We start from the raw sequence: 17,099 nt of genomic DNA on the forward strand, positions 1-17,099 counted from the left end.
TTATTTTTTTTGGCAACACTGATATAAAATCCGACCCAGAATATATTTCGCATCTTAAGATTCTTTTATTCGGTATTCACTGTGAGAATAATAGAAACTTATTTAGATTTAAGTGAAGATAAAGGTACATAGTTTTTATTGCTTTTTTTATTTTTTCTGTCCCAAAAGATCAAAAGTTATATTCTAAAATAAAAATTTCAAGAAAATAAATTAAAATTGTAGCACAAAGTAAAGAATTATAGCTTTCAAAATATTCATAAAAACACAGTCAAATAAAGGAAGGTTTTTCCTAGAATTCAACTAGCACAGAACAATATTTTATGATGAATAAAATAAAACATGAAAATTGATGCAATCGTTTATATTAAAGAAATATATTTACACAGCTAAGCATTAACTATACCAACATGCCGCTAACCATATTGGAATGTGATTAATCGGAATAGAACTTTTCTATGTTACATTATTTAGTGACATTCCAGATGTAAATTGTTTTATTTTAGTGCATACCTTTTCCTAATCCTAAACCAAGACCTCCAAGACTTCCATAATTTCCGAGACCTCCGAGACCTCCAAGACCTCCAAGGTTACCGAGAGATCCGAGACCATAACTGGAACCGACAGCAAGTGGTGCTATTGCTCCACCGTTACCAATGAGTCCGCCATTTCCAAGGCCAGAACCACCCAGTAGGAGTGCTCCATTTCCAGCATTTCTAGCTACAGTATCAGCAACAGCCTGAGCCTGAGCTGCACTGGTTGCAACAGCAGCGGCTTGAGCCCTTGCAGCGTTAGCAATACGGGCTGCTTCTACAGCTCGTGAGTTAGCAATAGCTGCAGCCTCAACACGGGCAGCATTAGCGGCGCGTTCTGCTTGAACAGCACGAGCGACCTCAAGTGATGCGGCCTCGCCAGCACGTCTCGCAGCTTCCACCGCACGAGCATTTTCATAAGCAGCTGCTTGTGCTCTTTGAAGGTTAGCCAGACGCGCAGCATTCAAGGCCTGGGCATTCTGAATAGCATTAGCTTGACCTGCTCTTGCTTGAGCCTCAAGAACTCGAGCTCCTTGGATGGCGGCTGCAGCAGCATTGGCTATCTGAGTAGCTTGAACAGCTTGGGCATTTTGGATAGCACTAAGTTGTGCAGCGCCAGCAGCGGCGGCATTATTAAGAGATCCGCTACCCCCACCGTTGATATATTCAATTCCAGATCCTATTAATCCACTTCCAATTCCTCCAGGTACAACAATGCCAGCTGATGGTGAGCCGAGTTTCAGGCCTCCACCATAGCCATAGCCGATTAAGCCACTAGCGGCTACACTAGAATCAGCAACAGCGATTTCTTTCCTCACAGCTGTAATCAACAATGAATTATTTTAACTCTTAATCTTTAACGAGTTGTAAGTATATTATTATAAAGTTATCTACCTTCTCCAAGCACTTCATACGCAGCAACGACGACAAAGAGAATCTGAAAAAAAAAGATTGTAAAAGTTTTGTTTTATCTTCTGTACATTTAGCTATTGTGTTCAAATTACAAAAGTTCTTTACGGAGTATTTCTATACCATAATTTTGTTGGTTAACGTACCGTAAGACGAGACATCGCTTATTATTCCTTTAATACAACTCTATCAAAACTATAATGTGAATGAAGATTTACAAAAATTGCATGCGCTTTTATAATTCACCTCACATTACTAACATCAAATTAACAATTCTAAACTAACGCAGTGTGCCGCCCTAGTTAAATATCATTACCGGCTGAACTAAAACCAAACCTGAACGTAACAGTTGACGATAGAATTTTTTCATAATATTATTGTAATAGATTGTAGAACTTATTTATATAATGAATAAGGTCGTTAATTGTATCTAATATTAATGATGCTATTTTAACATACGCAGTATCCATATTGCTGAAACATAAATCGCACATATCCCTTGCCAATCGCTTCCTTTATTATAATACATTGAAATATAGTGGGATGTTTCTATTTTGTAATAATTAAAAAATAATCAAATAAGAATTCCAGAGTATGCATACTGTAAGTTAATAAGTTAAAATACTTATGTATGTACAATACTGAATGTTAAAAAAAAATGTTTTTTTTTTTATTTTCAACCGATCGCAGCGTAAATATAGCTGTACATAAAAAATCTTTTTCGATTACTTTGTAACTCAATTGTACGCTAACATATTATTTTTTTTTTGAAAATAATACCGAAAAATTTATTAAAATCTACTTGACGAACAATATTTCTATTTACTTTCTATAATAATTATCTTTGCACTTTGAAGGTATAATTATATATCCATATTTTTTTCCTTTTATTTTTGTCCACTTAACTACATTAAATAAGATTATGAAAAAATATTTGTACAAGGTCGCAACTCATCTACAGCACCCCTAATGTTGCAGACGTCCATGGGCGAAGGTGACTACTTTGCATCAGGTAGACCGTCTACCGGTTTGACCCTTTGAGTCATGTAAAATAAGTACAATATACTAAAAAGTGACAAAAGTTAATATATGTAGATTGAATGCTTAATGGTTTGTACATTTCAGAAATGGTTTGTACATTTCAGAAATGTAGTCGTTAGTTTTGTACATATACAATAATATACAAAACAATATTGAATCCAGAAGAACCATAATTTGTATTTACGACAAATAATTTGTAAGATAACTTTTATTTTGTTCTAATGACAACCCTATGCTTTGTTGAAAACTGCTTTATTGACAACCCTACAACCAGTGAAAAATATAGGCGGCGACAGTACATTTTCTTAAGCAGGAAATAGTTTTTTAAACGAAGTTTTTGTATTTATTAGTAAACGTATAAAGAGATGTTTTTTTAATTCGCGTAATCTGTGACAAACATCATTATATATAATGTTAGAATAGTCCTTTTTATTTATATAAGTTACATACTAAGTGTTAAGTTTTTTAAATACTTAATTTATAAAATCATACTAGTGAGATCTAAGATTTTCGCGAGTTTTATTCATTTAAATGAAACTAGTATTATTCGGATAGTCCGCGTAGTATATCCGAATAATACTAGTTTCAATTAAATGAAATCATACTAGATAATAGTATTGGGGTTTTCATTCACCATTACACCCACAGTTATTGCATTTTAAATATAATTGACATCACATTAATTACATTTCAAACAAAATATACTATTATTTGTCTGCCTACATATCTTCTGTTGATCATTTTATTTTTTATTTCAGACTAGATAATTTTTTCACTCATTGCAAAATGTCAATGACAATTTGTCTATAATTTTTTTGTCATAATTTATAAGACATATGTATGTAATACATTCAATTTACCATAGATCGATAAGGACGCTTACAAGGTTATTTATTGTTTATTACATAGAAACAAGTGTATCAAGAAATCGGTGTATTGTAATCATATTCTTCAACGGCAACGCCCGTACTCATAAAGCTGTCGCTGGAAACTATTAGTTTTGCGTGTCATTTATATGCCAGAACTAGTCGGGAAACCTAGTTACGACGCTGTTAACAAATAGCGCATAATTATCATTTGTTTTTCTGTTTAAAAATAATTCAAAATGTACTCAACAGCTGTAAACATCACAAATGTCGTTGAACTATTAATTCGCCTATTATATTTTTATAATCCTAATGGTATCTTAGACGATTCTGTTTTTTTTTTGTACCGTATTATAAAATACAAACTGCTTTGAATATTTAATTGAGCTTTTTAATGTTAATATTGAACAATTTACACTGTTTCATTTTGATTATACTTCATCCACCGTGGATTAAAAGATGTTTCAAATTTATTTAATTAAACGATAAAAATATAAGCCCTTGCTTATAATTTAAAACCTTCATACATTTTAAGCTATTAGAAAGTTTTGTTCGTTGAAAGAATACCTAATTTAAATTAAATACATCGGCTATATTACTACAAAATATATTTAAAATCTGAGAACAGAAATTAGAATTATGTAAGAAATTAATCAAAGAGATCGATATAAAGCAAAGTTTTTGTAATAATATTATCGTAACTTATAAAGAAAATTTCAAACTACGTGAAATTTTAATGTCTAAATATATAATATCTTGAAATCCTCACACCATGGCCTTCAATTTAAACCACAATGAAAACAGAAGACATCAGTCTTAATACAAATATTATATTCCATATTTCTATGTCATTAATAGATAACAAGACACCAATTGAATAAATATTTCGTTCAATATAATTGTTCTTTTACTCTTCTCTGTTTTTAGTCCTACATATGTCCCCTTGATGGGGCAGAGTCCGTCCACAGTACGCCGCCATCCCTTTCGGTCTTGAGCTTCGCCTTTTATGTTGCTCCAAGTATTTCCGATATTTTTGGCCTCAGCAATGATCATCAGCCGCCAGGACTGCTTAGAGGACCACATTTTCGCTTTCCTTGGGGAGTCCAGTCTAGGGCTTGCCTCGGTGCAAAGCAGTCATGCTAGCTAAGGAGGATGCGAAACGCATGAGGGAACGATCCTCGTCACACCCCAATCGCCACAGCCATTGTAAGCGTGGGTCTGCGGACGGCGAGCTAGCTTGTCGCCGAATCAGGACCAGATTCAAGCGTACGGCGCGTAGCTTACCGCGCGCGCCTCAAAGAGCCATCAGGCTACCACACATGGGGCCCTAGATGTTATATATGGGGCTATGATGTTTCTCTATAAAAAAAAGGCTTGCTTCGGTATGTGGTCCGGGTCCTTTCGGAGAGTGTAGCCGATCCACTTGCGACGTCTGATTTGCAAATCAATCGGAATCGCACCGCAGCGTTCCCACAGATTCACACTGGAGATGTTCTGGTGCCATTAAATACCGAGAATACAACGAAAACACCAATTGACGGAGATCTGAAGCCGATGCGAGATGTCCTTAGTAGCCTTCTACGTCTCGCATTCGTATAACAGCACGGTTTTGACATTGGATAAGAATATTTTGAGTTTTGACCTCTGTCTGAGGTCCGGGCAGTTCCCGAGGGCCTGGAAGGAAGGCCGGCTATGCCTACTTCCGAAAGGCAGCCGGCCTCCGGACTCGGCTTCGGCGGTGCTACCGGTGGTTGTGCTGAACGAGGCGGGGAAGGCTTTTGAGAAGGTTATAGCCACCCGTCTCGTTCGGCACCTGGAGGAGGGCTCGGGACCGGGACTTTCAGAGTCTCAGTTCGGGTTCCGAGCCCACCGGTCGACCGTCGATGCCCTCAAACGCCTGAGGGCGGTGACGGAAGAGGCGGAACGCAGGGGAGAGGTAGTGTTGGCGGTGTCGTTGGACATCGCCAACGCCTTCAACAGCCTCCCACACAGCGCGATACAGGTGGCACTCGAATACTTCGGAGTGCCCCTGTATCTGAGGAGGCTGTTTGGCAGCTACCTCTCCCAGAGGAGGGTGGCTGTCGAGAACCGGAGGGGGTCCATAGAGTGGTGGACAGTCGACAACGGCGTTCCACAGGGTTCGGTATTGGGACCTGTCCTTTGGAACGTCGGGTATGACTGGGTCCTGCGGAGCCGCCTCCTCCCCGGGATGGGTGTCATATGCTACGCTGATGACACCCTCGTCTTATCCCGGGGACGGAGCTACAAGGAGGCGGCGCGGCTGGCCGAGGTCGGAACTGATCTCGTGGTCAGCCGCATAGAGAGGTTGGGGCTTCGGGTCAGAATCGACAAGACCGAAGCCCTTCTCTTCCGCGGGACTGGGCGGAAAGGACCCCCGCCGGGTGCCACCCTCCTCATAGGAGGAGGGAGGATCAGGGTGAGCCCTACCATGAAATATCTGGGGCTCACCCTTGACGGAGGGTGGACCTTCGTGCCCCATTTCAGAGAGTTGGGGCCGAAGGTCATGAGGACGGCAGGTGCGCTGGGGAAATTCCTCCCGAACCTCGGAGGTCCCAGCGCAGCTTGCAGGCAGCTATACTCTGGGGTCTGTCGAAGTATAGCCACGTACGGTGCTCCCGTTTGGGCTGATCGCCCGATGAGCCGCGCGGTCAAGGCCCTTCTGCGCTCGGCGCAAGGGGCGCCCGCGGTGAGGGTGGTTAGGGGGCACCGTACGGTCTCCTGGGCCGCAGCGACGGCTCTTGCCGGCGATCCGCCTTGGGATCTTGTGGCGTCGGTTCTCGCCGAGGTTTTCTCTTACGTCTCGGGTAGGAGGGCTCTCGGAGAGAACCCTTCGACAGAGGAGATCCGGGCGGTTCGCCGGCAGGGGGAGTCGCGCCTTATGCGGGAGTGGGGGGAGGACCTGGCGGGCCAGCCGTACGGTAAACGTACAACGGCTGCGCTCCGTCCGGTCCTAGAGCGTTGGATGAGGCGGAAACGCAAGCCCCTCACTTTCCGTCTGACGCAGGTTTTCACCGGGCACGGCTGCTTCGGGGACTACTTGTGTCGGGTGGCCAGGAGAGAGCCGGGAGGAGGCTGCCATGAGTGCGGCGCTGCGGTGGACTCAGCCCAGCACACCCTCGAGGTGTGCCCGAGATGGGCTGCGCAGCGCCAAGACCTTGTGGCGGCACTCGGCGGAGTGGGCTTGTCGCTTTCGAGTGTCGCGGAGAAGATGCTCGAGAGTGATAGGTCCTGGATGGCGGTGTCCTCCTTCTGTGAGACGGTCATGTCCACGAAGGAGGCATCTGAGCGGGAACGGGAGGTTGCGATCGATGCACCCTCCCTCCGCAGACGACGGACGGGGGCGCGCCGGAGGCGATATCAACGCCTCCTCCATTAGCGCCCCTGCGCCCCGGGCTGGGGTCGGGCTGGTAACCCGGCTCCTGTGAAAGCCCGGCGTCGTCGGGGCGGTCCTAATTGCCGGGATCGCCCCCTTTCTCCGAGGGAGTAAGTCCGGTCTTTGCCAGGACCGGCCAGTCGCAGGTGTGCCCTGTCGCTGACAGATCCGGGGTGCACCAACATAGCGGCCGATGGCTTTCGCAGTGGTTTTAGTGAGTAGGGACCTGCCCAGGTCGAGTCTCACACATCCTCTCCGGCCCCACCAAGGCCGGTGAGACGGCTCGTAAAAAGAGTTTCCCTGCGTCATCAAAAAAAAAAAAGAAAAGAATATTTTGAGTTAAACAATCCTGGTCAGTTTTCGCGACTGCTCTTGATTTGACGATTCTGGAAGGCATGTCCTCTTCGGTCCCTCCAGTCTCCGGCACTATGTTTCCGAAGGAGCGTTATGTTCTTTTACAAATATTGTAAAAGTTTTATTTTTTATTTTCAATAAACGTAACAATAGTTTAAAATAACATTAGGGTTAATAAATATTAATAATATATAAAATATTACAAATTTAATAAATGATTATTGTTTGTTATTTCTAGATCATAATCATTCAAGAAAAAACTATCTATAAAAAACATTTTAATCATTAAGACTTTATAACTAACTTCTAAACTGACGTTGTACAACGCCTAGCTACCTATTTTCGTGCATACTGGGTGTTTTGATGAAGAAGTATATTAAAACAAAATATTAATAAACGCTAATCGTATCTTATTATTTCAAAACTATATAAATATTTGAGAAACACAAATGAAATCATTTTCATATATCATAAATATAAGACATATATTTTAGCAAGACAACACTATACTCGATATAAGGTAATTTAAAATTAAATTAAATAAACTCATTTTATGACACTTAATGAATATTTGATCGATAGTTCCAGATACTTGCCAGCACTAGCAACAACACACTATGTGTATCCTCGCATCAATTCCAATAATATATATATATATATATATTCGTTATATATTCCAAATATATTCGTTTCATTTAATTGAATAAAAATCGAGAAAGTCTTAGATCTCATTAAAATATCAAAAGTATTGTCCTCACTTCGAATGCTATTTTATATTTCGATAAATTTCAACATTATATAAATTCATTTAACTCGCAATTATAATTGTTCACAATACTAATAAACTTGCTTAGGACTCTTATTGGACTGTTATTATTTGAAGACTCTCACTCTTAAATCCATCGCAACCCATCTTATAGTTGTTTTTGTAGCTATCTGTATATCTTTACCCAATTTTCTCTTATAAATTTTTCAGCAACGTAGTCGTGTAACAACATAACAAATAGATAAAATTTGTAGGTATAATTTAACTCCAATAAAAATTTTTCGTCAGTTTGAAATAATAATTCTTTAAACAACGCCTGAAATAAATAAATAGCTTTGGTGTGGATATTATTATAAGTAGGACGTATCTAGTTGAAATAATAGTTAAACAAAAATTACGGATTCGATACCTGGCAATTATCAATGTGAATTCTTCCAAGTCATGTGTACTTTCTAAGAGTATTGAGACGCCGCTGACAGACGGTGAAGGAAAACATCGTGAGGAAACCTAGACTTATAATCTCAAATTATAAGATTGAAATCTCCAATCCGCCTTGAGCAAGTGTGGTGAATAATGTTCTAACCTTCTTCATGTGAGAAGAGGCCTTTGCTCAGCAATTGGCACCAATAGGCCGATGGTGATGGTGTTGGTGGTGACCTAGTTCCTATGCTATGTTTACATTGTTTAATACGAATAAACATCAAGATTATATCAGATTAATTGAAACAAAAATTGGTAATACACAATCAATAAACGATGCGTAACTAAATAATACTTTAAAATATTATTTTCATCATACCAAAGATACTAATAATCATTGCCGCTATACAAACAATGAATTCTTACAGTTAGTTTTAACCCGAGCAATACACGAACATACGCTAAGTGCTAGTTCTGAATTAGAACAAAGACATCCGTGGAGACGTTCTTAGAATATTCAACCGTTTTGGATGATTTAAATCAGATACAGTATCTTATAAATAATGTACATTTTCCTTAAAGATTCCGCAAATTATTTTACAGTGATATGTCGCTCGGATGTTATTGTATGAATTATTTTCCCGGACACAAGCAATTAACCAAGAGACGAATATGGAAGTGTATGAATATTAATATATATATGTATATATATATATATATATGTCGATAACTATACCTATTTATATAAATGTTTTCATTAATTCTACAAAACAAAGATATTTTCATATATCGTGGACACTGGCTTCAAACAGAAAATTAATTTTTCGCGTGAACTGTCGTTAAAAAGAAAATACTTTTCTTTGTTAGATTTACAGTTACTTAATATATACACATGCAATGATCACAAAGGTTTGGAGCCCGCCAACAAAGTAATTACTTCTTAATCTGAATATGAAAAAATCGGTCATTTTTTTTTTGTAGTTATACAGAATTACGTATACAATTATATTTTGAGTGTCCCGTATAAAAAAGAGGTACAGATTGAGTAAGGATGAATGACAAGTTCAATTAAGAAAATGAATTCCATTAAACATGTTTATTGTATTCTTGTGTCTTCCCACGACAACGTCAGCGGCGACTCTTATTTCTAAAACCCGTAAACAAAATGTACAGTTTTAGAAATAATTAAAAACAATTTATGAAAAAATACGTAATAAAAAATTTTCCTTGTTACCGATCAAAACAATTCTAAGAAAATATCAATTGTCTGCAGTTCGACGTAAAACCTTCCGATTTTTTTTTAATGCGCATAATAATATTGTTTGTCATAATTTCATAAAACTTCTTTATTAAGTAAATGAATATGTGGCGTGGTTATTACGCTCTATTTCTTATAAAAATAACGAATAAATAAACATCGTTACGTGTTGAAAAAACCTATTTTTTGTACAATAAAAAGCAGTATTTTTTATTCAAATACTCTTTACAATTTAAATGAATTGCATCGAAACGAATTAGCACACATCGATTGTCAGAATGGCACAAAAAATAACAATTTAATATAATACGTCCTCTACTTCATCTTATTCTGTATTTCTGGGTCACCTGTACATATTTATAAAGAGCATAAGCGTAAAGAACTGTCAAGTTCATGGAAAACTCAGAGCGTACGTGTAAATTCTGTCACAATTTATTCGTGTTTTCAAATAGAAATGGAGGCAATTAGACTCTTCTTATTAAAGGTATCATTTATAAGTTATTTATGTTTAAACGGATAGTAATATTGTTGTCAATCTCACAAAAAATCTGTTTCATTACCTACTTTCCAAGTAATTTGTTGTTTCAATGATCCATTGAACCGTTTTATTGTATAAATACTACTTGCACGGTTTAATAATGTAATTTTATGCGTGTAAAAAATCCGAACGTCTTAGAGTCAACGACCATAGCAAAAAAATGGATCTCAGTATGCTAACCCCAAGCTTCCGTCGCCACACATACGGATCGTTTGCAGTTTTTTATTAGCTTCGTATATCGTACTTTCGTATGTTATTAAATGTGAAACAGGAAAAACTTGGTAAGAAAGTTGTAGGTGTGATCGTGGTCTAAGCATACTGTTCAACAATCAGTTGCTAATCATTCAATGGAATTTATCATGTCCGTTTTTCTTTTAAATTTTTTTTTTCTTATACTTATGTATCGCTATGTCATCTCATGCACTAGAATTTTGTTAGTAATACGGTCATTTTAAATTTTACCACGAATTGTTTTCTTAAGTATATAGGTGCTCTTTTAAATTCCGATGGGTTCGAGTGATTCTTTGGAAAAATCGGGCTAAATTCCAGTTTTTAGACAATAACCCTTCCCTAAGCGAAACCTTGTACAAACAATGTACTTTTGATATAAAATAAGATTTCAATATTATCGTCACGTTAGTCGATATAAAAAAAATCTGACGTGCTAAACTAAATGCTTCACTGAAAATAAAATGTCTTTTACCTTCAGTCTTCAACATCCATAAATTTTAAGAAAAATTTGCGGGAATGACTAGTTACTGCAAAAAATAAAACTAAGATTTTCGGATATACTTTGAGTATGACTCATCTCGTCTGCGCGTGATAACGATTGCTGCAAAGTAACCGAAACGTCGGGGATATGATTTAAAAATAATAAAAACTGCTATAGTATCCGTAAATATTAGGTTTATTTGAATGAACATACGCGAAAATCTCATATATCATAAATTACTTCAAAGTTTTCAAGCGAGGAACAGTTATTAGTTCTCAAAATTGCTTCCTATATTATATAATTACTGAGTCCGTTAGACCAAATCAACATTACTTCGAGTTTTTGTTAGAGATCGTGGTTGTTTTTCTGCCGTATTTGTAATTTCACGCACGCTTCTCGAATAACATATAAATAAAATAAAAACTATTTAATCAATATATAGATTTAACAATTTATAATCTGCTTGGAAATAAAATAATTTTAGTACATATTATCGCTTATAATTTTTGCGTATTTTGTTTTCAGATAATCTTAGTGGCCGTAATTGTTAACGTCACGGCAAATTCTCAATATAAAACTATATCTTTGTCACATTCGACAAATCTGGACAGAACACCGATGAATTCTTATTCAGCAGCACAGAAAAGAAACTGGCTTCAAAAATCAAGTGCCGCAGATATGTACAAAAATATGCCGCCATATTTGGTGCTCAACAAAAAAACTGGGTCCTACCATCCCTACTACAAATTTCCTAGCTTGAGACGTATGGCAACATTGGAACGACAATGGAATAATTATAAAGCTAATATTGCTCTACAACAAAGGAATCGAAAATCTTAACAATTTGAACATTTTTTATGCCTGAGTTATAAATAAATAAAGTTATATATATATAAATATAGATTATGATTCAACATTGTACTGTACATAAAATAGAAATAAGTATAATTTATGTGATTTATTAAATACTACATTTACAGTGGTTCCTTTATTCTTAAAGCATATAAAGTAATTAAAAATATGTCTGCACTTAGCGAAGCTCGTAAAAAATGTTGTTAAAATTATTATCTTAACTATCATACACGGAAAACGAATAATAGAATTACTTAAGGTTGTGAGAACAACAACCAAGCAACATATAAATAACCTTACAGTTTTAACAAAATAGTTAGACATTACTTTATTTCATTCATTTTATTTTTCATATTATTAACTTCAAATTCTCTCGATGATGTAAATTTATTATTACTTTTTAAACCTTGCTTAATTAAGAAATAGAATTATTTGTAAAACTAAGAAAGATTTCTAAAAATTGTGTTTAAATAATTGAAAGATAACAAATCGCGGTAGTTTGAAACCTGTCAGTTCTAAAGTCGTGTGCTCGGAGGTGGTGTGATATAGATTGGCCTTGAAAAACTTTATTGCTTAAAACGAGACTAATAAAACGAAGTCCTCATCGAAGTCCCGTTTGACAGAAAATCTATAACGCCCAAGATACATCCGGATTGAAAAAATATTTTGTATATTAGAAAAAAAAACAAGGAAAATATGATAAAATATAATTATACAGATATTAATTGAATTCGGAATTAAGTCGCTTCTCTTACGTTATCTCTGTATTAGTCAGAAATTCATAAAAAATCTACTACCAACTAAACGACTTCGAAATAATTAATTTGAATGATAGTTTTATAAAATATATTGGTATTACGATTTCATAATAATACTTTATCGTAATCATTTGATGTATTTAATAAATAAAATTATTACATATTTAAACGATGTTTGTATATACAATAGTTAATAAAGTACATATAATATATTAATGTTGTTTCTAACAAAAAATATCTTTTATAGTGTTTATGTTGATTTAGATATGCAATACTTTGAAACGTATTTACAAAATTCAAACAGGTTCTCCCTAGCAACATTTTTACGATCTTATTTTCTTTCTTTTTAAATATTCTAAAGACATTCGAGAAACACCTCGTAATATTTATACCATCTATACACAACCTTCATGTGAACTATATTTATTTTTACCTTTTTCTATATAATACTATTATAGGTACAATTTAATAATAACCTTATTTTCATTAACATCAAAACACCCGTTCCCAGTTAAAACAAGTAAAACGAGGAAAAATGTTGTTTACGTCTTGATTTAAAAAAAAAAATGTGATCAGTCTTCTCTGTATGTATCACATAATTACATTATTTTTCCTTAAAACGTAATGAATATTCAATAAATTGGTTTATTTTAAACATGTATCAGGCTTAGTTAAAAACTTTAGGAGATTTAGTTAAAAGCCTTCAAGGTTTGAATTTGGACAAATCTTGAAATGTAATTGAACCCATATTCAAGGGTCTATTTCAACGCCACGCCAAAATCTTGCCTCGAATAAAGTCCCCTACATAGAAGATTTACACTCGCGAACGAGTCGCGAGACGAGGCACGAGCCGAATCACAAGACGACGTACGAGGCGAGAGTGTAAATGTAGTATAAAAATCTTATTTTTTAATATTATTTATTAATTTTTAATCATATAAAATTAATTTTTAATATTAATTATTATTATAGATCATGGTTGACCTAAACACCTCGTCTGCCTGTGATCACGGTTGCTGCAAAGTAACCGAAACGTCGGGATTATGTAGTTTTTAAATAATAAAATCCGCGTAGTATATCCGAATAATACTAGTTTCATTTAAATGAATAAAACCCTGAAAATCTTAGATTTAATTATTATTATTTTATATTGAACCTTAAACGCAAAGTCCCGAAAACTTATAATTTAAATCAAACAAAACAAAAATCAAAACATAGTTTGGAAATACCTAAGTAATATAGTAAATAATATATATTAATTAAAAAAAATAACAAGTTTTATAAGATTGTTTATATTATTAGCATAACCTGACTCACAGCTTTGGGCGAGTGAAACACAAAATCCTTTATGCGATACAGTTCAACTACAAAATTAGGCAAAACATAGAACGACTATTTCATTTATTTTTTTTACCTCTATTCATACATACACCGTTTAAATTAATATTTATTTAGTTCCTAATTATTTAAAAACTATCCTATGAAACCACTCAACTGAAATTTATTCAAAATTGTATTAGAATTATAGAAAAAATATAACAATTAAATTCCTTTAACAAAATATTCACCAGTGATAATTTCTATATAAATATCCTAATTAAATTGTCTCTACTCTTAGTGGTCAACATATAAGAACTATTTTTTCTTTTACTTTATTTTGACCAATATATAACCATTCTATTTACATATTAAAAGATAATCAATTTAAATATATATAATAGGTGAAGCTGACTGACATAATGACGGACATTTCATCGCAGGGCCTAAACTATAAAGTTTAAATATGTGTGTGTATCATTTTGCGCCGGAACTTTTTCTATAACCGGAGCATTGAGAAAGGGTTTTTTTTTTAATTCATCCTCTAAGGAGGTTAAATGGGCGTGCAAATTCCTAATGATGACATCCCTTTTTGTGAATTAAATCAGTCCAGGGTGGGAGGTGATTATCTAGTTATAAATAAATTAAAATATAAATTAATTTCGAAGTATCCCTTTTACTTACGCAGACATCTTAAAACATGTATTTTTTATAAGATTTACAAAAAACAATAATTTTATGAGCATTAAATAGATTTTTTTAATGAACTAAAAACTTAATAACTATTACAAATGTAAGAATTTTGTTGCGAACCGTTGCATGAGGGACAGCGAAGATCAAAAAGCTAGTGGTTGTACGAGGTCACTCTAGTATATAAGACGCGATTGGGAATCATCTTCATAGTGAACCTGTCTGCTCGCTTGTGAATATGGCTAAGTTACTGGTAAGCGAATTATCTAATGTATTGAGGATTTTGTGTACTATTGATCGAATGTATCAAATGTCAAAATATATGTAATCGAATGTATCAAATGTCAAAATATCAAATAACTTATTTATTTTTTATGAACTTTTATACAAGAATTCTTTGTAGTAGTAACTTTAATACGGAGGACAATTCTCGTTCCAGATCGTTGCGTTAGCTCTCGTCGCTGTGGCTGCAGCGTATCCAGGTGATTGAAATTATAAGAATAATTTACAGACTAAGTTTATTTGAAATGTTTAAATTGTACAAGATATTTTTTATTCGGAATATAAGTTTAATTCAAAAATTCCCGAAAAAGGTTACGGAGTTGGAGGGGGCTCGGTGCATGGCGGTGCAGGAAGTGGTTTTGGAGGCCATGGAAGCCACGGCGGTCACGAGGTTGAAGGTGTCTTTGGAAAACCCGAGGGAGGACACGGTCAAGGAAGTCATGGCCATGGTAACATTGGAGGGCACGGTCAAGTAGGATCTGTGGGTGGACATGAGTTTGGTAGCCACGGTGAAGGAAACTTCGGAGGCCACGGTCATGGTAGCCAAGGTGAAGGAAGCTTCGGAGGACATGAAAGTGGACACGGACACGGACATGGAAGCCAAAACCACGGAAGCGGCCACGGTCACGGAAGCTATGATCATGGTCATGGTGACTTCGAAGGACATGGACATGGTGACTTCGGTAGTCATGAAGGCGGCTTCGACTTTGAAGGGGGCCACGGCCATGGTGACTTCGGTGGTCACGGACATGGAAGCCATGGTGACTTCAGCGGTCACGGCCATGGGAGCCACGGTCACCATTACTGAGATAAACTAAATTAAATTTACATTAATTGAAACATACGTACATACTCGACCTCCTAATAAATTTTAACATTTTGTGAATTTTTAAAGCGTCAAGTATTATTGTAAGTTACGGGACTGATAAAGTAATAAAAAAATAAAATAAAATGTAACAAAAAAAAATAACTCTTTTATTATTTATGAAAATTAAATGGCGATCTTGACGGTCAAAACCCAGTTATAGATAAATAATTGAATTAATAATTTGGTGATAAATATGAAAATAAAAGCTCGCCTAGTCCAGTTGAAAAAACTAATTTATCAGTCAATCTAGTATATACCTACAATATATCTAAATCCATCACTGAAACGTATAAATAAGTTTTATATATTTGACTGTTTATAACCTTTCATAATTTAAAGTTAATTAGTATAACATGAATTAAATAATTAAGAGATGCACAGATAACTTTTTCCGTCAATAATAATCTTTCTGGTAATGTTGAATGACAATAAAGATTTTTTTTGTATGCGCTGAACGAGCTTCAAAACAAGAAAAGGTAAATTATGACAATTTTTGTATTTAAGGCGAGATTCTCAATATAAAATATTACATCCTTTATTTGTCTTAAAAACAAATGTACATGTTTTACTTGTGTCATTTCATATAGTCAATCGATATCTTGAAAAATATATATCATAAATGATTGTTTTCAAAAAGTAGAAGTCTTTTAAATTGCTTAGAGTCGAACATTATGCTTAGAAGTTATCACAAGTGTATAACAATGTTGGCAGTGCTATTAAATTCGTGAGCCGTTTTTCATCTGTTCAGTGACCCCTACATCGTAAGCTTTGATGAAGGTTTTTTACAAAATAAACGGCGAGAGGAACAGAACGAATAAAAAATATATTTATTTATTTCTCAATTTCATTTTCCATGATACACATTTAATAAATAAGTATTTTTTATTTATAATGAATTCCTTTAAAGTCCTTTAAAGGATATGAGATAAAAATATATTATTTCTATTTATAATTGTTACATAGAGTTTTATGTTTTTAAATTAATATGTGACATCAACATACGGTAGTTATCATAAAAATACGGACAATAGACTTATAAAATATGATATCGTAGACAACCTAAGTTGTTTTCAAATAAATCACAATAGTTTAACGAAATTCATAATCGAAACATTACCGTTACTTACATACTTGAGCTGCAAGACTTAAATAAATGTTAGCTATATATAAGTATATATGTATATACATACATACCTAAAATAAAACGGGTGACTTGATTCTGTATGTTTACCGCAGCTGTTTGTGTAACATAATATTTTTGCAAATGCTTAGATATATGGCATATTTTACTTTCAAAGACCCACCCCTCCTTTATTGGAGCGTTCAGAAAAAACGTCGGTAGTCGAAAGGAAAATCATTCTAAGTTCTATTCGTAGGTGGAGAAATGATTACATGCGACGCACTTACCGTGTTAGTGTAGAAACCTTTTAGGCACTGTGGATGACATAGGGATTATGTCATGTTGGAAGCTGGACGGTTGCGTTTTCGAAGCACTTCTTCAAAACATTCATAACTAAAAAAACGAGAGAACTCTCGAAAGAAGC

The 17,099-nt window shown here is 35.4% G+C and overlaps 2 protein-coding genes across 2 annotated transcripts; one reads left to right on the forward strand and one right to left on the reverse strand.

Annotated features, from left to right (window-relative positions):
* Positions 1 to 371: 371 nt before the first annotated feature.
* On the reverse strand, positions 372 to 1,634 carry LOC116772038 (spidroin-1-like). The gene is made up of 3 exons (XM_032664060.2): positions 1,586 to 1,634; positions 1,425 to 1,467; positions 372 to 1,350 (listed from the first exon to the last, which is right to left on the reverse strand). The coding sequence occupies exons 1-3, from the start codon at positions 1,598 to 1,600 to the stop codon at positions 500 to 502; spliced, it is 909 nt and encodes a 302-aa protein (XP_032519951.2). The 5' UTR covers positions 1,601 to 1,634; the 3' UTR covers positions 372 to 499.
* A 12,916-nt stretch (positions 1,635 to 14,550) lies between these two features.
* LOC116771822 (holotricin-3-like) lies at positions 14,551 to 15,774 on the forward strand. The gene is made up of 3 exons (XM_032663799.2): positions 14,551 to 14,658; positions 14,845 to 14,887; positions 14,999 to 15,774. The coding sequence occupies exons 1-3, from the start codon at positions 14,644 to 14,646 to the stop codon at positions 15,493 to 15,495; spliced, it is 555 nt and encodes a 184-aa protein (XP_032519690.2). The 5' UTR covers positions 14,551 to 14,643; the 3' UTR covers positions 15,496 to 15,774.
* Positions 15,775 to 17,099: the final 1,325 nt, after the last annotated feature.

The sequence above is a fragment of the Danaus plexippus genome, assembly GCF_018135715.1.
Source record: "Danaus plexippus chromosome 16 unlocalized genomic scaffold, MEX_DaPlex mxdp_23, whole genome shotgun sequence".
Taxonomy (NCBI): Eukaryota; Metazoa; Arthropoda; class Insecta; order Lepidoptera; family Nymphalidae; genus Danaus; species Danaus plexippus.